Here is a 26,001-nt window from a genome sequence, read left to right as displayed (position 1 = left end):
GCAATTAACATGTGACAACTTAAGACATACTGAGCCATAACACATATAAAAACTAAACAACAAAGGTTTATCAGACAAAGTATTTTTCATTCCAAAATGATTATCTGACTTAGGTAGTCTACAATTAAGGGAAACTTTTCTCTTGTTCAATTTGATTCTTTCTTCATATGCATTTTATACAAGATCCCCTGCTGTTTATGAGTATCAGTGTGTGGAAAATTGCTCTTATGTCTTTGGCACTATAAAGCAAGATACAGTTTTGATGTGTAAAACTGATATTAATAAACAATGATTTCACAGTTTAATAAAGTAATATATTTCACAGTTTAGCTTTCTACAGTGTAGTGTGTGAATACTGTTGGTGCACTCAGACTTACTGAAACTGATATGATGTGTTCATTCATGGAAGCATGAACATCATCCTGCTTCAGGCAAATTGCAATTCTTCTAGTGACGTTTCATGTGTGACCTGAATTTCTCACAAGTTCCTGCCAGGCTTTCTGGGCTATTCCATTTGTTTTCGTTCCCATTAGGTATTTGGGATTCCGGAGAGTAATAAAGGACTGCATAAGTAGTGGGGACTTTTAAAATCCCCTTTTCTAGACCCACAATCACTTTCATGAGTAGGGAATGTATATGTGAATACTCATAACTCAGCCTCTTTAGATATTCTGTTCCTGACTGGCGGTCACTGAACGAATGTCTTTCAGCACCCCTCCCCTTTGGACAGCTCCTATCCTGTCTTCACTTTCTGCGGAGCCCACACATTGTACTTTTGAGGCAACACGGTGCAAGGATTTATCAACCTAGGCTTGGCTGTCGATAAGAAGCTGACATTATATGCTAATTTAGATTCGTTTTTATATTTTCTTCACAATGGCAGAAAGGAGACTTCTTCCAAAGGATGATGATGAGGGTTCTCTATTTTCCAAACTTGGGACGGACAGTCCAAAACCACGAGTGAAATTCGGGGGCATGTTTTGTAATGTCGAGGGAGCATACGAGAATAAAACATTGAACTTTGAATCGTTCAGTCCAAATACTGCGCGAAAGCTTGCGAAAGGTCGGGGGGACTGCTTCTCTGATACCTTCAGTGACACAGGGAGCGTCAGGAGCGACATATCCAGCGTCAGTCACACTCAAAATCGACCTCAACCTGCGGCCAGCTCTCAAAGTCAATCTATAGTGTATTCCACCGGATCCAAACGTCTTAACGTACGACGTGAGGTAGACCATACTTTTGTTATATTATATAGAAAAATATGTATACAAATGTGTTAACATTATGTTCTCGTTACACATACAAGTATGGCTAAATTCTGCGATATGGCTTGGGAAATGTGGTTCTGTAAGAGCTTTATAATTTGTTTTCCTGTGATAACACTAAAGAAATGAATTAGGCCTACATATTAATTTCTAAGATCATTAGCTTGGAAAACTAAATAGGCTAATGTAAATTAAATGTGATTAACAAAATGTAAGTGATCAACTGGCTACTTTATCTTCTAAAGTTAGTCAGTGCTGCCTTTAGGTACAAATCAAGATCATGAATCACCTGTTTAGAATAAATTCAGGCGCTTTGTGACACTTTCTGTTGATTTCACGACCCCCATACATGCCCAGTGACAGAACTCCAAAAATTTAATCAGGGTTGTAGCCTAGCCTACTGTTAAATTCATATGAGTTGTTTAGAATCTGCCAAGGGCCCTGGTAGTGTGTTTGGTGTGGCCCTGACGTGGCCGAAAGTGTCTCCCTTAAGAGGCCTGTCGCTCCCCTAGTAGCCTGTAGGATGCGTCTGGAATATTAAACAGACAGATGGTTTGCGAGGAACTATATTGTTTAGGGAGACGGCTCCGTAGCGCTACGGTGGCCTCCTTGATTGTAACGCAATAATATCAAACATCTTCTTTCCGATACCCAACGATCCCTTAATCACACTCATATTCCGCATTGCTTATAGCATACACTGCAGTACTCTGGTGAGTGAGCCGCCCTGATTTTACATTTGATTCTCGCGTGTCTTCCTAACTCGGCAATCAAAGCTCCTCCCGAACCGGCCGGCATGTCCTTCCAAGGCAAGAAGAACATCCCTCGTTTAACGGTAAGCAGCCATTGTCGCCGCAAAAAGTGTTGTAGTTAATAAATTCAATGCAACATCGGCGATAAACCGTAATGCACTCGCGGAAATACGTTTTTATCCTAATTTTATTGATTTTTGAGACATCCTACATCGCGCAACAGCCTGCCGTGATTCGAGGAATAGACATAACCTATGTTATGGTACAGAAACACAGAATGTATCTCAACGATGATGAGCTTGGTCCAGTACACTAATATTAGACTGACATTTAGTTTGCATAGCATAGACTATTCATTTTTATTCGTGTTTGAAAGCAGGCTGCAGCTTTACAAAGCACCCACGGTTGCAATCTTAACAGTGGCCATTGTTTAATCACAAACATTTCAGGGATAAGCTACTTCATTTTATAGGCTAACCTACTTCATGTTATATCATTGTGGTCTCTGTTATGGCAAAATCTTCAGACCGCTCCCTGTTTTCTCGCAGTGCCACCATGGCTTTAACGCCAGTGGTGAATAGCCTGTGACAAAGGAGAAATCTCAAGCGAAGCACGGCTGCAGAGACTAGCCCCCGATAGCCTAGGCTACTATAGGTAACCATTCAACCGTTAAGATATTTCAAGCCAGACGTTTCGTCTGGCATCCCTACCCTACTCAAGCAGTGTAGTGAGGTTTCCCCGTCGTTACTCCGTAGTCATCCGTGCCGACCACTGTAGTGCGCTAATTCAGGGAAGGCAGCGTATTAACACGGACAAGAGGAATCCGATTCCTTTCCACACAATTTAGCACAGTGGCCTGCCTGCTACTGTACCGAGATGACCCACATTTCTGTTCTGAAAAGGGGATTCAAATGTCTTTGTCCTCTTGACATGAGTACAGTCTAAGCAAAACATTTTTAAGGTAGCCTATTTGAAGTAGGCATTGTAGCCTACTATAAAAATGCATTGGCTGAGATTATTTTAAACCCCTTGAGTGTGTTCTATAATGATGTCCCATCATGCCTCCATCGCCTGTTCGCTCTATCTGAGTTTCTGACGGGGCGTGTTTACAACACCCGTGGTGTCTCAGCTTGCTGTGAATATGTCACTTTAGATTACACTACATGACATGTTATGCTGTATGTAGCGTTTAATCTAAATGCCTGACTGTAACTATAGTCTCAAGATTATTTTGAACATAGTAGAATCCTAGCCTCCATTCGCTAAACCTCGCCACCCACATGTTTGATGGTTTAAGTGTTTTATGTTTGTTAACTTTATTTAGATCGTCGTACACGCAGCATTTCAGAAGTGCAGTATCATTTCTTCATGGCTCACCGATTAAACGACCCCCTCGGCAGCCAGCATGGCTCTGTGCCAGAGGATAGAAAGTGGAAACGGGTGGCGCTTAGGGTGGATATGTGGGTGTTGCTGCTGATGCGGGGAAATCATCAGCCACGGCTGAGCTACTACCCGCGAGTCATCTATATGTCATCAAATAGCGAAACAGACAGCATGGGGACATGACCTATAGTAGACTGTGTGCCGGCGTTATCTACTCAAAGTCAAAACTAAAACGAGCGTACAGCTAAAATATAAATTAAACTGACAAAATATTCACCCTCTAAAGTAGCTGCTATCTGTACTGGTTATGAAAAGCCAGCATCAGGCCTATTCTGCTTAGACCTACTGGTAGTAAAGGTTTGTTCTTTGTTGGCTATTGCTTAGCAAACCACTTCTGCTCAGCCCATCAGCATATTCATGAGGATTTGCATACCTTAGTAGTTCCTATTGTGTACGATTTCTCTAGTTGATTCTTATTAAAACCCTTTAAACAAGATAGTCCTTGTTGGGCTCTCCAAAGTTTTAGATGCACTATAGGTCTTTTTTTACAATTTGTTGTTTGCTCACTTGTCTTTCAGAGTGATCGCCTCATAATCAAAGGAGGCAAAATAGTCAATGATGACCAGTCCTTCTACGCAGACGTTTACATTGAGGATGGGGTCATCAAGTAAGTTAAATCTATTTCTTGTGACCACAGGCTCATGTCTAGTGTGAAAATGAAGCAGGTTGCAGTTTTAACATAGCCTAAGGGTATACATCTACTACTGCTTGGCCTTGGCCTCAGCAGCATCCAATAGCAGAGGCATATTTAATTCAAGTTTATTTATATAGTGCATTTGCATACACAAGGCAACAAAATTTTACCTGCATTTAAAGTGAGATTTAGAGTGAGACTGAATATGATATTTTGGGGAATGGACCCTTGTAGTCAACAATGCAAGCAATGACTGTTCAGTTCACACACAGATTCTGCAAATGGTTGTTTGTGATAGTCTGAGGGTCAAGCCACCGCTGTCACTGGTATGCATCTTCTAATCCATCTCCACTGCCCCTGCGTCTCCTCTTCACAGGCAAATTGGGGAGAACCTCATTGTGCCCAGTGGGGTGAAGACTGTGGATGCCTACGGTCACATCGTCATCCCAGGTGGCATCGATGTGAACACCAGTCTGCAGGCCGCTCACCTGGGCATGAACCCCGCCGATGACTTCTACCATGGCACTCGCGCTGCGCTGGCCGGGGGCACCACCATGATCAGTACGTCCACTTTACCAGTCCAGCCCCCGCTGTGCTGACCAGAGGATACGAGGGATGTGGGGAGGTGGGGGTGGGTTTCATGAAAGAGGATGAGAGGCTGAAAGGGAGGAGGATGTGGGTGGAATGGAGGACAGAAAAGAGGATGAGAGGGAAGAGGAGAGCAAGCGAGGGATGTGGATGGCGGCTAGGGGGGGGGGGGTGGATGTCATTTGTCCTCCCCGTGCCAGGCAGAGAGTTGGTGAAGCGGCAACATGGGGCTTCAGGAGTGGCTGTCTGCTGCAGTCACGTCAGTTGAAACAAGGTCACGCCGCCGTGCTGTCACACACACTCTCTCCTCTCAGACATACGGCCCTGCACACACGCGCGCGCTCACTCGCTCTCTTCCAGCAAGCAGCCCCAGCACTCGCGCTGTCAGCAGGGGGGTCAGTCTGCGGCTCAATTTGGGGGAGAGTGTGGGGGCTTTTGCTGTTTTCTCTGAAAATAACCTTTTCAGCTGCAGTAGCACAGATGCTTTTAATGAGTTGGTTCATGGGTTCACTTACTCCATTTGATCCATGATGGTGTTTTCAGATTTACACACAACTGAAAGCCAGAGAGCTTCAGGGGAAAAGGGAAACGCAGAAGGACAAACTCATTAGTGGAAACCTAGCATCCCAGTACCATTAATACTAGTTGTAAGAGATTTCAAGGGCAAATAAATATATCAGGTGGAGGAGAGAGTAGCTCCACAGTGTCTATGCTGACTTTGCTTAACTGAATGATAGATAAATGATTCATCTTGATGTTATAAAACATTATTTGATGCATTGAACGTCTTAATATAGCAACATCCACTGGTTAAGTGGGTCACACTGTAGTGTGTAGAGACACTTTTTCCAAGGAAGTACCACAATCTTTCTGTGTGTTTTTTCAAAGGGTTGGTACAATAGCGCGCTTGTGCTCCATTTATAACCGTATGCCCAGGGAGGAAGTAAAAGCACCAGTTAGAAAATTAGATGTCATGCTAATTTAGCGACTGCTGTCTAAGGGCTTGTTTTGCTTTACCAAACTCCAGGAGCTGTCCTCTCCACAGTGTTTAAAGGCATTTGAGGTGACACCAAAATTCAAAGCTTGCTGTGTTGTGTGTCCCCCTCTTCAACCCTCCACCCCCCACCTCCTCCTCCTCCTCCCCTCCCCTCCCCTCCTCTCCCCTCCTCTCCCCTCGTCTCCTCCTGCAGTCGACCATGTTCTGCCAGAGCCAGGCTCCAGCCTGTTGGCGGCGTATGACCAGTGGAGGGACATCGCTGACAGGAGGAGCTGCTGCGACTACTCGCTGCACATGGACATCACCCGCTGGCACGAGGGCCTGGCGGAGGAAGTGGAGGCTCTGGTCAAGGACAAAGGTGCCCCAAAACATCCACCCACACATCCGTCTCTCAGGGCATGCTGTCCTAGGAAGTGTCACAGTGATGAGTTCATGGTAGAAAAGATAGGCAGAGAGAAAGTTATATAATGAAGTCCCCCCCTGAAATGGACTGCATGGAGCCAATGCTGCTGTTATGCTGCTGTTATTAATGTGATGTGGTTATGTTTAGTTGTGCATATGCACCTCTGTGTCTCAGTATTTCTCAACATTACAGCACTAACACGATGACAGTGTGTTGACAAAATGAGATTTTAGATCAGTTTTCCAAAGCAGCGTTGATTTGTTAGTGATTATTTAAAGGTGTCTCGCCTGGAAAAATGAAAAATGACAAACACTGAACAGAACAATGTTTATGGAACACTGACTTGAGCTGCCAAAGTAGTTTGTGTGCTTTGTGTGTTTGTAGTCCTGGGTGGTGGAATGGTAATCATCATTTTGGTGTTCTTTGTTTACAACTACTCATCTAGATAGTTCTAGTTCACACACACACACACACACACACACACACACACACTCACACACACACACACACACACATACGCTTACAGGAAAATTACATGCCATGTGTGAATCACTTAAGTGGCATTCAAATCTGACCCCAACAAAGTGGCAACACCATATTTTATTCTAACATGCTACACATTGGCTGTCTTATGCAGGAGTCAACTCATTCCTCGTGTTCATGGCATATAAGGACAAGTACCAGAGCTCAGATAGCCAGGTAAGCTGCGCTGACATTGTGCATTATGTCATACCATTACACTGAATTAAGCGACTAACATATTAAAGGATTTAGCTTCAGCTTGATACTAGGATGTGTGTGGCTGAGTTTCAACTGTATGTTTAGCACCTGTGATGCATACAAATTGCTTGTTGTCGTTGTCGATTGTGTAATGTCTTCACCAAAGCTGACTCGTCGCCTGTAATTTGGAGAAGTGCTGCTTAGCCTTGTAAGGACCCTGTAATTGAGGAGGAATGGTTGCCTTGCATCCAGAGATCAACACTGTGAGCTGTAATAAGCAGCATTCTGTTTTCTCTCTCTGCAGATCTATGAAGTGTTTGGGGTTCTGAGAGACATGGGGGCCATTGCCCAAGTGCATGCAGAAAATGGTGACATCGTAGAGGAGGTGAGCTGCTCTATAAACTGTGGTGATGTTTTCAGCATGCAAGATTACAGGTTTTGGTTAATCCTACAATCATGAACCTAAAATCATGCCATTTCAATTTGCTCCCTTTCTGTGTGTGTGTGTGTGTGTGTGTGTGTGTGTGTGTGTGTGTGTGTGTGTGTGTGTTTTCTATGTTTAGGAGCAAAAGAGGATTCTAGAGCTGGGTATTACTGGTCCTGAAGGACATGTGCTGAGTCATCCTGAGGAGGTAGTCACCATTTCCTTTAGTAGCTTTCATCTTCACACAAACCTTTTTCTCTATGCACTGCCTTAACCCATTTTTCTTTTCTCAGATTTATTCTGTATTGTGTAGTTATTGTCCAACAAATATGTATTATTTGACACATGCATGCTTTGACCATTTGAAGTCATACAACACAAAGACATCTTATGAGTCATCTAACAAGAGTCTATATCCACCAGGTGGAGACAGAGGCTGTGTATCGTGCCATCACTATTGCTAAACAGGCCAACTGCCCTCTTTATATCACCAAAGTAATGAGCAGGCAAGCTGCCGATGTCATCGCCAAGGCCAGGAAGAAGGGTAAGGCCCACTTACTGTATGCTGCACTGTACTTTTCCACTCACACCATGACATCATGAAGGACCAGAAAGGAGTCTTTCTTTTAGAGCTCTGAACACCAAGTCATTTTGACAGCTGTAATGAGCTTTTAAAAAGGCACATTTTGCTTGTTAGCGTCTTGTTGTGTTGATTCCAAAGCCTTACTTCCATCCATGTAGTACTTCTCACATTTATGTTATTATTTCATTAGCACATATTCATATTGCCCAGGGGAGTCATTAGTGGTCACATACATGTACCATATAATGAAGCTTAATGTAATTCCCTTTACTGGGTTCACAGAGTGCATTATACGTGTACGTATATGACTTATGTTGTATAACATTTTCAGAGATGACAGTTTTATAGCTCTCCCCACCCAGTTGACGTCTCCTTACTCTCTCCACCCATTTGACATTTTCTTTCCTTCTCCATCCACTTGGACCTCAGGCATGGTTGTGTATGGAGAGCCAATCACTGCCAGCCTGGGCATGGATGGTTCCCATTACTGGAGTAAGAACTGGGCCAAAGCGGCTGCCTTCGTCATGTCCCCACCCCTCAGCCAAGACCCCAGCACCCCCGACTACCTCAACTCCCTGCTGGCCTGGTGAGAGCCTGGAGAGAGCATTTGCTAAACCACTCTTCATACATCAATCAGCCTCTTGCTCTTGCTCCTCGAGCTCTTGTACAGTTGCACTTATGCAGATGAGTCATGGAATGAGAGACGAGATGCTGAACTGATGTCCAGGGGTGTTGTTGATTCAGCATAGCAAGCTGTTGAGAAAAACAGATAGATGAACAGATAGCCTCTGGTTTCCCTAACTCAGCCTTGATGTTTGTGTCCGGTAGTGGAGACCTTCAAGTGACTGGCAGTGCCCACAGCACCTTCTCCACAGCGCAGAAGGCTGTCGGAAAGGACAACTTCACCCTCATCCCAGAGGGGACAAATGGCATCGAGGAGCGCATGTCAATCATTTGGGACAAGGCAGTAGTAAGCACACATTATAGAGAGTATCAGATGTGTGACGTGCTTGATGGTTTCTAACTGCTTATTGTTTTCATCTGACTTCTAGATATGTATCATAATTTACATAACTGACCTCTGAAATTCTTCAAGTATTCAGTGTATTGTGCAGTATTCAGTGTAAATGCTGTTTAGTGATAGCTGCTAAGCTCTGAAATCCTCTTTAAAACATAATTTAATCTCTTGGTGCTCAGCCTGTTACTAGACCTTCAGAGGGTGCTTCTGTTCTTTAAAGGCCACCGGTAAAATGGACGAGAATGAGTTTGTGGCTGTGACCAGCACCAATGCTGCAAAGCTCTTCAACATCTACCCTCGCAAAGGCCGAATTGCTGTGGGCTCCGATGCTGACCTGGTCATCTGGAACACCAAGGAGACCAAGACATTTTCTGCAACCACACATAACCTGGTGAGTTGAAATTGCACAGCTATTCACGCACACACACGCACACACACACATACACACATGCACACACACACACACACACACACATACTGTACACACATACACACATGCATATGCCTGCTATTCTCTCTTTGGGAACCTTTGGACTGCTCACTTTCATCCTTAACTAGAGCTCCGGTTTGCAAAGGCCTCTGGGTAAAGTCTACATTTGTGTGTGTGTGTGTGTGTGTGTGTGTGTGTGTGTGTGTGTGTGTGTGTGTGTATGACTGCTGCAGACGGTCGAGCTGAACATCTTTGAGGGCATGGAGTGTCGCGGCTACCCCGTTGTGGTCATCAGCCAGGGCAGGATTGTCCTGGAGGGCGGCCAGCTCAATGTGACAGAGGGCTCCGGCCGCTTCGTCCCCAGGAAGGCCTTCCCAGACTTCGTCTACAAGCGGATCAAGGCCCGCAGCAGGGTAAGATAGCCAGACGGTCACTCTTGCGACACAGTAAACACTAGCAGACACGGCTGCCAGGCATGACACTGACTCTATTGCTCAACCACAGCTCAAAGTAGGGGAGAGAACTGAATGTTTTCACATGGCTATTTTTAGCTCAGGAAGTCTGAGAACTGAGTGTTGCTCATGACTTGGACAATGTTGGACTGTTGAACAAAACAGTATTAAAGATTTACTTGGGACATCAACTCAATAACACTTTTTCAGGAAAGATAACCAACGAAAGGATACAACTAAAACTGAGCATTTTATTGTATCTTGTTTGATAATACTTGTTGTTTTTATTTAAGCATTTGTTGAGAAAGTCTTAATGTACGGAGCTAACATGGGAGACAGAAACAAGAGAGTGGGATGAGTGTGAGAACTGAACTGTCTTTCAGATGGCCGACGCACGTGGAGTTCCACGAGGAAACTATGACGGACCGGTCCATGATGTCATCAGTGTCACAAAGTCTGTACCGTCCACTCCCACCACCAGAGGGCCTCAGTGTCCAGGGAAGACAGTGATGGCAGCAGGCAGAAACCTCCACCAATCAGGATTCACCTTATCTGGTGAGTGACCTCTTTTTCCCTCTCTCTCTGCGCAGATCTTTGACTTTCTCTGGAGATTATAAGTGAGAGAAATAAAGGGCTAAACTCCTGTAATTAGATGCCTGGAAATGTTTTCTCTTTCCCCACAAAGTGGCCTCATTATTTGGACTTCATATAATTTGTTGTTTAGCCTTTGCCCACTTGTCCTCTCTCCCTCCTCCTGTGCCACATAATTGGACACTCTTGCCATGTCAGGCATTCCGTTTATATTACAGAGAACTGTACGGCCTTCAGTTACAATGGCTGAGCATCAAAGCAAACTCACTAGATCTCTGAGATGCCTCTTAGTTTCAGTCACAGTCATGTATTTATCACAAAAGACATTTTAGTCGTATGGCAATGGCAAAAGCTAAGTTCTTTTAGCTAGCTAGTCTACAGCCTGTTAAGAAGTGGATCGATACCGCAGCATCCAAACTATGCACTCAACAGTCTGGACTGTCTGGGTTTTTTGTCTCCATTTATGTTGAAATGTTGAGTGTTCCTCAAGTTTTCCTGTACTTGGAGAAATTACTTTATCATTGATTAAGTCCCTTGTCTCTTGTCTCTCTCTCTCTCTCTCTTTCTCTCTCTCTCTCTGTCAAAAGGAAATCAGATGGATGATCACATTCCAAGGCGCACAGCACAGAGGATCGTAGCGCCGCCTGGTGGCCGATCCAACATCACTTCCCTGTCGTGAGTCCTACGACCACAGTGACCACATGCAAAGTGTAGCAACTCCATCAACCTCAATATCCCAGAAGCAACACTTTCATGCAATTTTACAATAATTCATAACCATATCAACCATAGTGGTATCTCATGTAAGACAGTGCACACCAACTGGCAGAGTTAACTGTAGCTTACCCATGCGAATCCCCATTCATGTAGCCCATAGTTAGTCTGTGAATAGCCTCTGCTTTCTCCCACCACTGAGTCCCAGTTCTTTGGTTCCTCAGTGTAAACAATAATAGAATAGCATGCACCTTATTCTGGTGACCAGTCAGTCAGCTGTAGCATAGATCTTTGGTTTCATTCTCTCCATCAGTAGTCAGATATCATAGTCTGCCATTTTCCTCTGGACTCATTCTAGTGCAGTGTGAGTGCTTCTGTCCCCCTAGTCATTCTCCACCAGGCCGGTCCGTAAACGTGCGTCTGCATCGTGGACACATTTGGAAAAGGAAACCATACAAGCTGCCAGAATTAATCTCAATAACAGTTATAGTCAGATTTGTCTACGTATTTAACAAAATGGTAGAAACTTAGCAAAGGTCGGAAAAAAATGGATGTAGATCAATGGCTGTAGTCTTGTAGTTTTGCTTCGATGATTTCAGTCGTTTGAAATGTTGCAAACATAGGGATGCCTGTAAGATTCTGTTGTGATTGGATAAACATCATCATTTCTCATGCGTAAGATGGACACCTCATGTTTTTTAAAAGATAATCATATGGTGCTCTAAGAAAATTTCTAGTAATACGGGACTGGAAAAACAAAACAAAACAAAACAACAAATAGTCACTTTTTAATCCTGACTCTAATTTGTAGTTATTTCATGCAGTGTTTTGTCTTTGTAAACCTCCTGTTTGTATTTTTACAAGGCCTGATTTAAAACAACGGACATTTTGTAACCCAAGTACTTGAACAATGTTACCTTGACCTGTTCTGCCTCAACTATGCCATTTGAAAGGTTGTATGTGATTGTCAACAACTTTCATTTTAATGAGAACCTCTCAAAAGATCCTTTTTTGTACCTTTTTTGTGTCGCCAGTGTGTAAATATATCGTATGTTCTTTATTGTGCATGGTAGGCATGTCTTCAATAAAATATGTCGAGAAACTGCTGTCTGTCATGTGATATCAGCTGATGCCAAATCATGTAGGCCTCCATATCACCGCAATGAGCTCACATGAGGGAGTCTGGAGACACAAGGAAGAAAGTTCCTTTTGTAATATACAGTATGACCTGTAGAAAGACAGAAGTATACTTCAGGGACTCTTCTGTCACAAGGTTTCTCTTAGGTCAGAGTTGGACTACGGCTTGTGGTCCATGTTTGTAGTAGAATCACCATGTTGACCTGTGGTCAGTGTGCAGTCCTTGTTGTGTGCCGCTCCCTTCAGTGTGACAGGGTGAGTCAGAATGGTTCTCAGCAGCCTTGACTCCCAGCCTTGACCAGCATCTGAGGCTTGACAGCAGCTGGTTGGCAAACCACTGACCTTCATTAAAATTGACTTGGGACATCAACTCATACTTCCAATAAGAATGTCTAGCCCTCATGTCATTGTGAAGCCAGAACAAGGAGTTAGAATCCAAGAGATGACATGCAGCTAGACAAAAAGCAGGCATGTTTGGGAGAAGAGACATTACATTCGTATTACTTTATCTTTACACTGGCAAAGAGAAAGGATAAGTGCCTACTCCGTTGTACTAAAGTAAGGGAATGACAACATGACACAGGATAGTGCAAGTTTCCTGCAGGGAGTCTTGGTTCTCATGGCCAAGGGGAATGGCAGAAGTTGAAAGGTTAAAAACATGTTTGGGTGCCAGAGCTCCACAGCCCCGCGGGCCAGAGAGTCAGTTCAACACAACATTCCAGGGCAGACCATGTGACCCAGCGCGGCGTCCCACGGATGACTGGTGGCAACAGGTGGCGTGTCATCGCAGGATTACAGCCGGCCCAGGCACCAGGTTTCATTTCTCCTCTTCTCTTAGGATGGAAAAACACTAAAAGACTTTCCAACATTTTGTCTAAAAAGTCTTTATTTCTATTACATCCAAAAATGTTAAACATCTATACAACACTCTCAAGGATACCCATGAAAGAGACTTAAGAAATGGACAGCAGCATGTTTTGTTTATGCAAAAGTGCAAAATGCAACACTGTATGTAATTCTAGTCTCATGCGAAGCCATGAATGTTAAATTATTTCCACTGCAGAAAAGTAATGGGCCTAGACAGTTCCGGACTGTGTTTACACTACATTTTCCTCTGTACATCTCATATGTACATAGTATACCATGCATGTGGCATGCTTAATGATTATATATGATATACAATATCAGCAATGCATCAACACAACACACATACCCGCCTTTCAAAAGGATGGTGGCATCTCTTACCTCAGGTAATGAAGGGGAATAATATCCAATAGTGTAATAGAATAAAATAGTGTAATAGAATAAAAGCCAAACACGAAACCACTGGTGATATTCAGATCTGCTTTTGTGGTGAACTCTCACTAAGCCCAATATCATGTGGGTGAGGACACTATTCAGCTATCTGGAATATGGCACATACCAAACTGCTACATTCCAGTTGTCTTAGCTCTATTTTCTAATGTCCCTCTGTCATTTCTCTTAAGGGACACCACCCCCTTTTGAATGTCTGAAGTTCTACTCATCCTCTCATTGTAAAGGTAAAGCCACAATTAAATGTCTACTAAAGGACATGTCTGAAGTTCACACTAATGGTTAGTTTGACTTACTGTACAACGTAGTACAGAAGCACTAGTGCATCTTAGTACAGAGACTTCAGAAAGACTGCCGCTTAGAACAGTCTACGGAGGTACTAGTGCAGATTAGTACAGAGACTACAGAAGCAATAGTGCCGCTTAGAACAGTCTACAGAGGTACTAGTGCATCTTAGTACAGAGACTACAGAAGCACTAGTGCAGCTTAGAACAGTCTACGGAGGTACTAGTGCAGCTTAGTACAGACTGCAAAAACACTAGTGCAGCTTAGAACAGTCTACGGAGGTACTAGTGCAGCTTAGTACAGACTGCAAAAACACTAGTGCAGCTTAGAACAGTCTACTGAGGTACTAGTGCAGCTTAGTACAGACTGCAAAAACACTAGTGCAGCTTAGAACAGTCTACAAAAAGTATATATACTTTTTTGATCCCGTGAGGGAAATTTGGTCTCTGCATTTAACCCAATCGGTGAATTAGTGAAACACAAACAGCACACAGTGAGGTGAAGCACACACTAATCCCGGCGCAGTGAGCTGCCTGCTACAACGGCGACACTCGGGGAGCAGTGAGGGGTTAAGTGCCTTGCTCAAGGGCACTTCAGCCATGGCCCACTAGTCGGGGCTCGAACCGGCAACCCTCCGGTTACAAGTCCAGAGTGCTAACCAGTGGGCCACAGCTGCCCTAAGCAGAAGCACTAGTGCACTAGTGAAGCACAGAAGCACTAGTGCAGCTCAGTACACACTACAAAAGCACTAGTGCAGCTCAGTACAGACTACCAAAGCACTAGTGCAGCTCAGTACAGACTACAAAAGCACTAGTGCAGCTCAGTACAGACTACAAAAGCACTAGTGCAGCTTAGTCAGTGATGACTGTGACTTTTCCAGTGGAGAGGTGCAGTGGGTGGCGCTTGCAGGTGTTGGAGAAGTACGGGAACACCATCTCAGTGAACTTGTGCTTGAACCTGTACAGCAGCGCGTTGTCACTGGGGTCAGAGAAGGTGACCCGCCCCCTCTCGTAGTCCACCTGCACACGCACCCGCTGCGGCTTCTTCTTGGGCGCCAGGGGTGTGTTGGACGCGGTGCGGGCGCGGTACTCGCCGCCCAACAAGCAGATGGTCCACATGCCGCGCTCGGGGCTGGGCGGGAACCACTCCTTGCGCTGGACGGTGTCCAAGACGACACCGAGGGCCCACTCAGAGCAGTCGCCCACCTCCACATCCCACCAGTGGCAGCCGGAGATGATGCCCTCAGAGCCCAGCACGCACTCGTAGAAGCTGAAGCGCTCCGGGTTGTCGGGCAGCTGCTGATCCTCCTCCGTGTAGCGGACAGTGAGGAGGTCGTCGGATACTGACAGACAAATGTCTGCTGTGTTGGGGTCAAGGGTCACAGGATCTTCAAGGGGAGAAGGAGAAACCATGAGTAAACATCCAGGCTAGCATACATATTCAGCCATATTACTTAGATGGACTTGGTCAATTTCTAGGAGATTTACACGTACAGAAGTAAACTGGCTATGCATCATGAATTACATTCTGTACCCAAATTATGTTGAGAAAAGGAACAAAATATTCATGATATATCAACTCACTGTACTGAGCGATACTTTGCATCTTATCCCAGACTCTGTACTTAAGGCACCCCACGTGACTGGCAACATCAATCAGCGATTCTGATAGTTCTGGTGGATCAGGCACGGTGCACTGAGTTCTAAGAGAATAGAACCTCAAATGAGTGGAACCCAGAAGTAAAAATCACCCCATATTTATATGTAGAGGGAACTCACTAACCTTTCAGTTATCTTCTTATAGTTCTGAAACACAGCAAAAAAGAAGTTTGTTTGTTGTTTGTTTCAGATGGGAGTGAGTATGCAACGGTTTAGGAACCTGAACACGTCAGCCTTACCTTTAGAAACAGTATGTCGTCAGTTTCCATGGCCTCCTCTGCTGTGCTGATGGCGTCCATCAGATAGGCGATCTCTCCGGACAGTCTGTCCAGTCGGTGTTTCATCTTGCGGGTCTTCTGTTCCTCCTCGTCTTTGAGTGCGGCTATCGCAGCGGCCTCTTCATCACGCAGGAAGCGGTGGAGCTTCTCAAACTCCGCCCTCATCAGCCTCTCTGTGTGCTCGGACTGTTTCTGCCAGAAAGTAGACATTGTCCTCGGTGACTTGTATGTCACATGGTTTTATGTGGCTGGGCTGCAATGTTCAAAGTAATCTGGCACTAAATTGCCTGAATCTTGTTTGCTTTATTTTGCAGAAGATGTAATTATTTGCACAGAATTGCAGAGGCCTTACTAATTAGTTAGGGTTTCAGTGTGAGCACACAGAATGTAATTACCGTCTTGCCCTACCTTGATGTGGTCTGTTGTGTCGTCACAGTTCTGCTTGGCAGTGTTCAGAGTCTGCAGCTTCTCCTGCAAGGGCCTCAGTGTAGATCTCAGCTCTCTCTGGGGATAAAGAGTCAGGCACAGATAAAAGGCCAAAGACACTCTTACAATATTTGCTGCCTAACATGTCCAGCACAAAGATTACTCATTATTTTGTTGTCAATGTTCTCTCTCACACACACACACACACACACACACATGCATACACACACACCTTACAGTCTTCCACGGCCTCCTCTGTGGAGCAGGTGAGATGATCCTCGTGCTCCTCTCTCACACACTCCTCACACACCAGCTCCTCGTCCTCGGTGCAGTAGAGCCCTGTCCTCTGGCCGTGCTCCGCGCACACCTCCCAGGGCTTGTCCCCCACCGCGTCCTCCTCTCCCCCGGGCCCCCCCCCCAGGGGCCGCGGCCGCCTCAGCTGGCCCTGGAACAGCGTGTCCTGCAGGAGCTTGAGCACGCTGCTGAGCAGCTCCTTGCCGAAGCACTCGGTGCAGCCCAACTGCTCCTGCCCCAGCTCGCCCTGGCACAGCGACAGGCAGGCCTGGCACAGGCTGTGCCCGCAGGGGAGCCGCAGCGGCTCGGGACCCTGGCAGACCGGGCACACGGGCGAGGGTTCTGCTTCGGCTTCTGCTGAGGGCTGAGGGGGCCCCTCTGGCGGTGGCGATGCCATGTGTGCTTCTGGTCAGTTTCCCCAACTTAGCTCGCTGCTGGGTGTCCGCTGCCCTTAACTGATCGTTTGGTCTGTCTGTTTCGGTATGTCTTCCTGTTCAATGTGTTGTGTGTGTGTGTGTGTGTGCACCCTGCAGAAGCTTACACAATCACCAGCACCTCAGGACCACCCCCCCCCCCCCCCCGTCCCTGCTGCATGGGTGATGGGCTATTTATATGCGTTATTTTTAGCCTTCTGACAGACTGTTTGTGTTTGAGTGTGCATGGCTTAGGTGGGGGTGGTAACTGAGCAGATGCATGCTTACCACAGGGTTTGTTTTTGGGCAGATATTGCTGTTGATGTTGAAGATTGTGGGCAACAGATACGTAGATGCTGAGTCACAAAGCACAAGAAATGTGTTTCTGGGATGTAAAATGAACCTCATGTTTTAAGAGATGAGAGCACTGTGGTGTTTAACAATCATCGGGTCATAGAATAAATGATGGTAGTGAAGAAAAATAGACATGACCACGGTTTCTAAAATGCCTAAAATGTTTTATAAGATTCAGGATGTCATTGGTTTATTGGTGAAACATTTTTAAACTCACAGTACAAAAGTTATAAAATAATAAAATAATGTCTTCACAGTCTAAGTATTTACCTGATGAATGAGATAGAGAAGAGGAATGTGCATGTAATGTGCATAAATGTACATTAAAGTAGAATGTACAAGTGCAAGTACTATGAGCAAATGTTTAGAGTCCGTTAGTGTCCTTATTTCAAGTGAAGACACTAATTCAGCAGGAAGACAGAAAAAACAGAGCAGAAAGTCAATGTGTTTGCCCAGGTTCAACAAAAATACTGTGCCACACACTGGGGTCAGGGTGATGGTGGGGGACTCTGGCATAAAGTGGACTGAGGGTCCAGTGGCTCCAGCAGCAGGTGCAGCCCCCCCTCCGCCCTCATGATGAGTTTGTAGACGCGCCGCACTGGTGGCCCCCCCAGGCTCACTCGGAACCTGCGCAGGGTCAACGCCACCACAACGCGCATCTCCGCCATGGCAAAATTCTGCCCTATGCAGTTCCTGTGATAACAGTGAAGACAGCTGATTTACAGGTACATACATCACCATTTTGATAAAGGCTTGTGAATGTCCTGTAAAATGCATTCACAGCATAATCTTTGCCAACCAAACCTCCAAACCTAACCACCTAACCTACACTGTAAAACCAACCAGTCAAACTAACTCGACATAATGATTTAATACAACTTATTCTAGTTGCGCTAAAATACCAATATAAGCTCAATGTACTGCTATCTGCTACTGTCCATTGTTCAGTTGTGAGAAATATAAGATATGTTTACAAAATGTTCCATAGTTTTATGTATAGTGAACTTTACTGAATTGATACTTTTGACTTAATTGTCAAATATTTTGAGTCAGTTTGACACACAGAACTATTGCTAGCTTGAGACTCCACACTGTTGGGAAAGGATACCTTGGACCAGCCGAGAAAGGGATGAATGCGTAAGGTGAGCGGCCTTTAGAATTGTCTGGATCAAAGCGCATCGGGTCGTACACCTGCAGGGCAGAGAAACAAGACTCACGGTTTTAATGCATTGGACTGGACGCTGGGGGAAATAGAAACATGCGAGTGGATGGGTGTGTGTTTTTGCAGTGCCACTCCCTCACCTCTGGATCGGGCCACACCACTGGGTTGTGATGGGTCCCATAAATGCTCACCAGACATATGTTGCCTGAAATGTCACACACACACACACACACACACACACACACACACACACACACACACACACACACACACACACACACACACACACACACACACACACGCCCATCAGCCCACAATCCAAAACTCTAACTCATCACACAAACAGCAGTTTAGTGTTTTGACCCCCGCTGGTCCTTCCTGTCTTACCCGTGGGGATAGTGCACTCCCCTGGCACAGTCTTGTCCACTGAGTACTTGCGGGACAGGGCTGGCACCGGGGGGTGGAGGCGCAGGCTCTCCTTGATGCACATGGTGGTGAAAGGCATGTTGGTCAGGTCATCCCTGCAGAAACACCCAGCCAGACATTCACACCAGCATTACAGCACTGCCATAGCCATTTATTATTTTCAGTATTGTCTTATAATTTAAAGGTTGTATCAGCGATTTCAGGCCCAAAAAAGGCCCAAACATAAAAGCTGCCTGCCTCATGTAGGCAACCTACTGTAGGCTCCGAGATCTGTACACAATAACAATTGCTAGCAACAAGGGTTGGCAACCACTCAAAGGCAAAATAAAGTGTTTCAACCAATAACCAACGAGTATACCAACCAATATAGGAGAGTTTTAATTGCACGGGAGGGAGGGGTTTGAACATCAACAGAAGTGACGTATCCCCGCTATCGCTGATGCAACCTTTAAGTAAACATATTGAAACTAAGTATACAGTATACTAGTAAAAATAAAGTACAAAGAGAGACCACTTGTTTCCTGGTCCTGATCATGCACAACTAAATAACATGGAACCAGAATGAAGTCTGACCACAGGATGTCGTCTTCATCCCGGTCCTTCAGTAAGGTGTTGATCTCCTCACGGCAGCGTTCCTGGTACTCAGGGTGAGAGGCCAGATTGTACAAAACCCAGGAGATCCCACTGGCTGTGGTGTCATGGCCTGCACAAGGTGGCAGAGGGAGACATTGTGGAGAAGGAGAGACAATGATGGAGTTAGAAAAGGAGTATGAATATTGAAACAAAAGAGAAATAAAGTAAAGTCATCTTGAACTGACAAAGACTCTCACCTTCAAACATGAAGGTGTCGGCCTCCGCTTTTATCTCATCATCTGACAGACCGTTGCCATCCTCATCCTAAACAAGCATTTCAATTGTAATGTTATTCACTGTAGTTTCCCATTTTTATCTATTTTTATGAAAATATGCAACAGCTACAAAGGCATGCAAAGATAGGAGTCAAATTCAATGCTGATTTTATGCAAACTCAAACTGCATCAAGCATTAATGCACACAAGTGCCACGCAGTGCCACCCAGTGTAGAAGTCCTGACACAGACCCTGGAAAGAAGCAGCACATCGATGAAGTCAGTGACTTTCTTCCTGCCTGCGTTTTCATTGGCCTGGATCTCTGGCGCCCCCTGCTGTTCCAGCTCTGCGCGGCGCAGCTGGACGACGCTGGCGGTGTAGCTGTGCACCACATCGCAGGCTTTCCTGAAGCGCTTGCCCTCAGAGGAGCGCCAGTAGAGCCAGTCCCAGTGGTGCGGCGGGTAGCGCTGCCTCTTCACCACCAGCTCGCTCAGCTCGTAGATGGCTGAGATATACTCACTGGGCTCTCTGGGATGAACAACAAAAACAACTTACTGGGGCTTATCTGATCAGTGCCCACTTATCTCATGACAGCTTCTTCAAGAATGTTGGTCACACTGTGTTTTTAAAATGCTTGGTTGCAAAGCCTTTTCTTATGGATAGTTTTTAAATTGTTGTAATAGTAGTAATAGTATAAATAGTATAATTAGTAGTAATAGTATAATAATAATGTTGTAATAGTTGTAATAGTAGTAATAGTAGTAATAGTATAAGTATAAGTAATAGTATAATAGTATAAGTAATAGTTATACAGTATAAGTAAAAAATAAGTATAATAATAACATAGCAAACTAAGGGGCGGATACATTTCCAGAGTGTCAAGAATACTGAAATACTGTACGTGGGAAGATTATGGATCGGCCTGCAAACATGTTTGGCCTCAGACTGAAAACTGTCAAATACGCATTCTTTTACCTGCATGAGGGAAAATGTGTAAATGAACGGGCATGTGTGAAACCTTACTCCTGACAGTGGCTGTCATAACTGAAGGTACATTTCAGCAAGCTGTCCAGAGTCATGAGACTGATCTGCTCGAGCATATCCAGGCAGTTCTCTCCTTTAGTCACAAGGCGGCGCCATTTTGCCTATATTTTCACACAGAAAAAGCCAAGCACACATGCAAAAGAACAGGCAGGGAGGCCAAAAGAAGAGAAAGTAAAACAAAACAAGAAAGGGAATGTCAGTGAGACAAAAATACCTCCTAGTACATTTTAAAGGGTCTTTGAAAAACCTGTATACATACATGTATGGATTCTGTTAGGATGAGAGATAACTATAAACTAAGAAGGGCACAACGATTATCTGGCTGTCAAAGTTTATTCACTTTGTGGAAAAAAAAAACATACGCTTTGTAAAACATAACAATCATTATAATTTACACCTATCTGAAATGTAATGTCAGCAAAGCCCACAAGTGTTTGTTTCTTTACTGGCTTCTATGGCAATAGCATAGTAGAACATCATGTAGTAACACTATGTTGAAAAGCAGAACTGTTTTTTTTTTTACAGGAGATGACCATCCTAACAGGAAGTGGTTTGTTGACAGCATACATTTAGCTGCACTCTGACCATGGGTGCTCTTATCAGGTTGTCTTGTGTGAGAAATCTACATGCACTTACAGCCATGCCCTTTGTGTTTCCTGTTGCTCTGTTGATCTGTGCCAGTTCCTCCCACCCTCTTATCAGGCTATCATCTGCTGACTAATAATCAGCTAACATTGAGCTAACAAGCTAACGTTGAATTCCTAAGACACAATCAGATTTCCCCCTCAATATGGCAAGAAAAGGAACATGAAATGTGCATGCATGGGTGTGTGCATGCACAAAACAGACTTCTGAATAAACGCAAATTGTTGCACATCATATCTAAATGCAGGGTCCCACAGACCAAACAGCATAACTGCCAACAACACCCTGTGGGTTCGGCATAGCATAAACTGCAATGAAATACTTTGTTCAATGTACTGCATCATTTCCAAATTGCTTGGTGGCTTGATGACAAACGCTGAACACATTCACAGCATTCTGACCTCAACTTCAGCATGTCAGTTTTCCTCACGGATACCCCATGTATGCACAAGTGCTGTTTACACCCAGTATTTTGAAAGCTTCATCAAATACCACTTTATGGGCAGGTCATACAAGGTTGTGTGTGTGTGTGTGTGTGTATGTTCGTGCGTGCATGCGTGCGTGCGTGCGTGCGTGCGTGCGTGCGTGTGTGTGCGTGTGTGCGAGTGCAGATGTCTACAGCAGTTCAGATGGCGTGCGTGATAGGCTTGTTACGACGTGCCACTGACTCACATGCATAATGTTAGTAGACTGGTTGAAGATGATAACATAGTTCTTCAGGATGTCAAAGTGAAACGCTGGAGTTAGAAGCCGTCTGTGGCGTGACCAACGCTCACCGTTACTCAGGAGTAGGCCTTGTCCTGATATGGCAAACACAAAATGAATGTGAGGTTTGTCTGTGTGTGTGTGTGTGAGTGTGTGTGTGTGTGTGTGTGTGTGTGTGTGTGTGTGTGTGTGTGTGTGTGTGTGCGTGTGCGTGTGCGTGTGCGTGTGTGTGTGTGTGTGTATGTGTGTGTGTATGTATATTCATAGGAAGTGACACAATGTTGTATAGTTACCAAGCCATGGTCTCATAAGCCCATAGAATAATTCATCCTTGATAGTTATGGAAGCTGCATATGGGTATGTGTGCACCCACCCATACAAAGATACACAAAGGGAGATAGAGAAAGAGAGAGAGGGAGAGAGAGAGATCTTGTTTTATTTATGCATAGTCACTAGTTAACCATAGGCTTCACCTTAGATGAGGTCTCTAGGAGATTCTGAGGACATGGGAACTATGGATTGTAGTCTCACCAGAGGCCAGCAGCAGGGGTTTGATGTAGTCAGGGTGGAAGATGCGCACCAGGTTGTAGAAAGGGCCCAGGAACCAGGCGCAGGAGTGCTGGTAGGTCCTCACTAGCTCATCCACTTCCCGCAAACCCTCTTCTGAACTCTTCATCTGAGCACCAGTACAAATGCAAGATGGAGAGATAAAGAGAGACAGAGGAAGAGAGAGAAAGAATGTGATAATGAGATTTACTGAGAGGGTGCAGGGTGAACCACCTCAGATCACTTGCATTGCACATAGAAACTCAACTATCATAGAAACCTGCCACACTTGGACATTTAGTTTAAAATCCTTTCAACTTCCTAATCACAACACATTTAGGTCTATGGGACACAGTTAGGTCTATGGGACACAGTTAGGTCTATTGGACTCTGGTGTTTCTTGCAGACATTCCCTTCTACATTTACATAAATTAATTTAGCAGACGCTTGTATCCAAAGCAACTTACATAATCAATTACATTACAAGGACCATTGTCCCCAGAGCAACTTGGGGCTCAAGGGTATAACGGTGGACGCCGGGAATGCTAGCCAAACTCCTTAGCCACTACACTACCACGGCCAAACCCTTCTAGGCTTGTCCACACGCTGGTATCCAAATGGCTGAGGTTTGATGAGCTGACATATTCTTCTTCGTTATGGCAAGAACTCCGGATTTGTTGCCACACATACTTACTGCCTAGAAACATGTCCTTGATCCATGGAATTACCTCCTACAGTATAATCTCCTCCATTATATAAACTGTATAGGCTACTAATAATAATTCTGAGATATCGTTATGGGTGAGCTACTGGACAGCACATTTCAATTTCACAAGAGTTTCGGGTACAGGCTTGGTTCACATCCTCTGGAATTAAACCTAACCCTTGATAAACCAGAAACAGTTCCTCAACCGTGAGGAAGATGACACAAGCAGTCATTGTAATTTCATTGCCTTTGGCTTGATGTAGACTAATGTGCTCATCCAAACTAGAAATTAGTCAAACTATTACTGAATGTTTTACTTCAGAGAATGTCAATATATTTTCCATTTAATCAATTCCATTCCACAATATGGAAAAAGAATATCTCATCAATGTACAACATAGTTGCTACAAACTGTAGGTACATAATGTAGAAAGACACTACAGTGGTCAAGCGGGTGTGAAGCCCAAAACATTGCAGTACAATTCTATCTCCATACTTCCTGACTTAGCCACATAATTTGCATATGTAAAGCATGAGCAAATCTAAAGTAAAGAATGTCTTTTAATCATTTACTAACATTTGTCATTTAATCATTTACTAACATTTAATAAGAAGTTGTGACATTGGGTGGGTGAACCCGTGAGTCAAAAAGTACACTTAGTCCAGACCCAATTTCCTGTTACAACAATAGATGTAGATTACCTTTGAGCTATTTTACTACAATGTCACAATTTCCTCCAGGGACACAATCTATTCTGCTGTAACACCATATGGTCTGAGTGGCACAAATCCTGCCAACATTTCCCCAAATTCATCAGATTTCACATCAGACTGTGTCAGTTACTGATAGAGAGAAATTGTATTTGATTCTGCTTTGGAGGGCTTAAAGCATTTTGCAATCTAACTAGAATACTCTACAATTCCATCAACTTCTCTGCTTGAGGTGTAGAGGTGACTTACAATGCCCAGGTGACCGAGAAGCCAGTTGCGCATTGGGGGCAGAGCAAAACAGCGCAGTCCGCTGCGTCTCCTTGACACCAGGACAATTTTAACAAAGATGATGAGTACTAGAGCCAGGCCGATCAGCTGTAACACACCCCACACGAAGCTGCCTGAAGCAAGGAGAGAGAACAGGTGCGCAAACACGCCACCCGTCACCACTGCCATCCTGTAACAGACTAGAACAACACCACAAGCAAGGTTAGAAAAGATGAATGCACATGGTGCTCTTTGAGTAGGCCACAGAGAAATTACCATAAAAGGAATGTTAAATGCAGATATTGATGCATGAGTATGTCATCTGATAAAACAGTGGGATCATATGGGTTTTAATTGAAAAGAGAATACATAAATATGTATAATGGAAAGAGAACAAGCCACGCACTTTCTCTAACTGTTGTGATGAAAGAAATATAGAAGAAAGTCCAAAATCGATTGACATGTTACAAGCAAATTCCCTGTATCTTATTAACACTATACTATCTGATGACAACCATTTTTGCTCACTGATTTTTACCTCTCATTTGCAATGCTTGTAAAGTGCACCAACGTCTTGTATGGACTGAGTAGGCCTATGCCAACGTAGTGCCAATTTACATTGGAACTATAGGCCCTTTCATACTGTAGGAACTTTTTGCAGTTCCTAGAACACACAATTCCTAGAATTCCTTTTTGAAGCTGGGGATTAAAGAGTTCCTTTGACCATAGATCTGATCATAGGAACCATGACTGATCTGCATGCCAAGGAAGAAGTGCCATTTTTAAAAATCTCTGTAAAACTAATTCAGTTTTTGTTTAAATTTCCTTTTATGAAACCTGCATGAGAAGGCTGCAGAGACTGATTATTTGTAACGCAAACGCCTTCTAGACAGATTAGAAGAAATGTTATTAACAATGCTGATTCTGCTGATTCTTTTTTTTATGCTTCCTGATACCATGAGCTTGTAGTTTGTCAATAAACGTTAGCAATGCTGTCTATTTCATTACTTTATGTTCATGTAATAATTGGGCTACTAAATGTGTTTAGCGTCTCAGAGTTCACTGTGTGCGAACGCAAACACAAAAACGCCTTAAGAACTGTATAGTTCTAGCCTCTCCAATAGTAGAACTGGTACAACCAGCTGCAGTATGTCAGTAACTGTAAGTAAGTAACTTTACATTTACATTCTAACGTTGTCATAACAATTATATGCCACAGCCAGCAATTAATGATACATTATGCAAAGCCCAGAAGTAAATGGGTTTCATCACCTGGTGTCAAAGATGCGCTGTCTGGTCACAATCCTAACTCGACGGAGTCCAGCCGCATTTTCACAGGTTATAAACAACTAAGTCTACTTCCTCTTTAGAGAAGACACGCCGCTTAACAGACTCACCAAGGACAATATGTATATGGCATCAGCGGGGAAGGAAATTTAGAAATATGAATTGCCTGACCATTCTCATTAATCAGACAAGATCGCCAACATATTCCCGATTAAGTTAACCAAACTAGAAAATGTGTTAGAATAGTAAAAGTGCTTGCCCGGTTTTCAGGAGCGCGTATACTACTCACAAGTCAAGATCTTACTCGCAAAGCAAATACACTCGGGTTTCATATTGTAGTCGTGATCTTGTGAAAAACGTGTTCGTATGCATGCAAAGTCTGGAAAGAGTACATTAAAAAAATAGATATAGGGTAGACTGAGTACAGTTGGGACATGTGTAGACTACAGTTGAGACGCCTTGCTATCTTGCGTTCGCAGC

The 26,001-nt window shown here is 44.2% G+C and overlaps 3 protein-coding genes across 4 annotated transcripts; 1 reads left to right on the top strand and 2 right to left on the bottom strand.

Annotated features, from left to right (window-relative positions):
• Positions 1–876: 876 nt before the first annotated feature.
• LOC143138609 (dihydropyrimidinase-related protein 2-like) lies at positions 877–12,105 on the top strand. Of its 2 annotated transcripts, none has more exons than XM_076299043.1 (14): positions 877–1,227; positions 3,980–4,068; positions 4,472–4,656; positions 5,874–6,038; positions 6,721–6,782; positions 7,108–7,188; positions 7,367–7,435; positions 7,651–7,771; positions 8,240–8,396; positions 8,639–8,780; positions 9,049–9,219; positions 9,492–9,671; positions 10,094–10,265; positions 10,889–12,105. In XM_076299043.1, exons 1-14 carry the CDS (start codon positions 877–879, stop codon positions 10,978–10,980), a joined length of 2,037 nt encoding a protein of 678 aa, XP_076155158.1. In that variant the 3' UTR covers positions 10,981–12,105. The 2 variants fall into 2 exon arrangements, with proteins under 2 accessions (XP_076155158.1, XP_076155159.1); XM_076299044.1 differs by lacking the exon at positions 877–1,227 and adding an exon at positions 2,063–2,101.
• Positions 12,106–13,033: 928 nt separating this feature from the next.
• Positions 13,034–16,926, bottom strand: LOC143138608 (E3 ubiquitin-protein ligase TRIM39-like). The gene is made up of 6 exons (XM_076299042.1): positions 16,346–16,926; positions 16,096–16,191; positions 15,649–15,879; positions 15,534–15,556; positions 15,335–15,453; positions 13,034–15,138 (listed from the first exon to the last, which is right to left on the bottom strand). The coding sequence occupies exons 1-6, from the start codon at positions 16,802–16,804 to the stop codon at positions 14,603–14,605; spliced, it is 1,464 nt and encodes a 487-aa protein (XP_076155157.1). The 5' UTR covers positions 16,805–16,926; the 3' UTR covers positions 13,034–14,602.
• A 638-nt stretch (positions 16,927–17,564) lies between these two features.
• Positions 17,565–26,001, bottom strand: LOC143138164 (cytochrome P450 4F3-like). The gene is made up of 13 exons (XM_076298641.1): positions 25,507–26,001; positions 24,217–24,434; positions 22,536–22,680; positions 22,298–22,351; positions 21,972–22,099; positions 20,634–20,755; positions 19,862–20,138; positions 19,593–19,659; positions 19,336–19,465; positions 18,724–18,857; positions 18,477–18,541; positions 18,283–18,365; positions 17,565–17,867 (listed from the first exon to the last, which is right to left on the bottom strand). The coding sequence occupies exons 2-13, from the start codon at positions 24,421–24,423 to the stop codon at positions 17,663–17,665; spliced, it is 1,617 nt and encodes a 538-aa protein (XP_076154756.1). The 5' UTR covers positions 24,424–24,434; positions 25,507–26,001; the 3' UTR covers positions 17,565–17,662.

The sequence above is a fragment of the Alosa pseudoharengus genome, unplaced genomic scaffold (genome assembly GCF_046254945.1).
Source record: "Alosa pseudoharengus isolate Yale_2024_CS ecotype anadromous, Long Island Sound unplaced genomic scaffold, YU_APseudo_1.1 YU_APseudo_1.1_scf_21, whole genome shotgun sequence".
Taxonomy (NCBI): domain Eukaryota; kingdom Metazoa; phylum Chordata; class Actinopteri; order Clupeiformes; family Clupeidae; genus Alosa; species Alosa pseudoharengus.
Note: the sequence above shows the minus strand (reverse complement) of the source record. Positions and strands in the feature narration are given on the sequence as shown.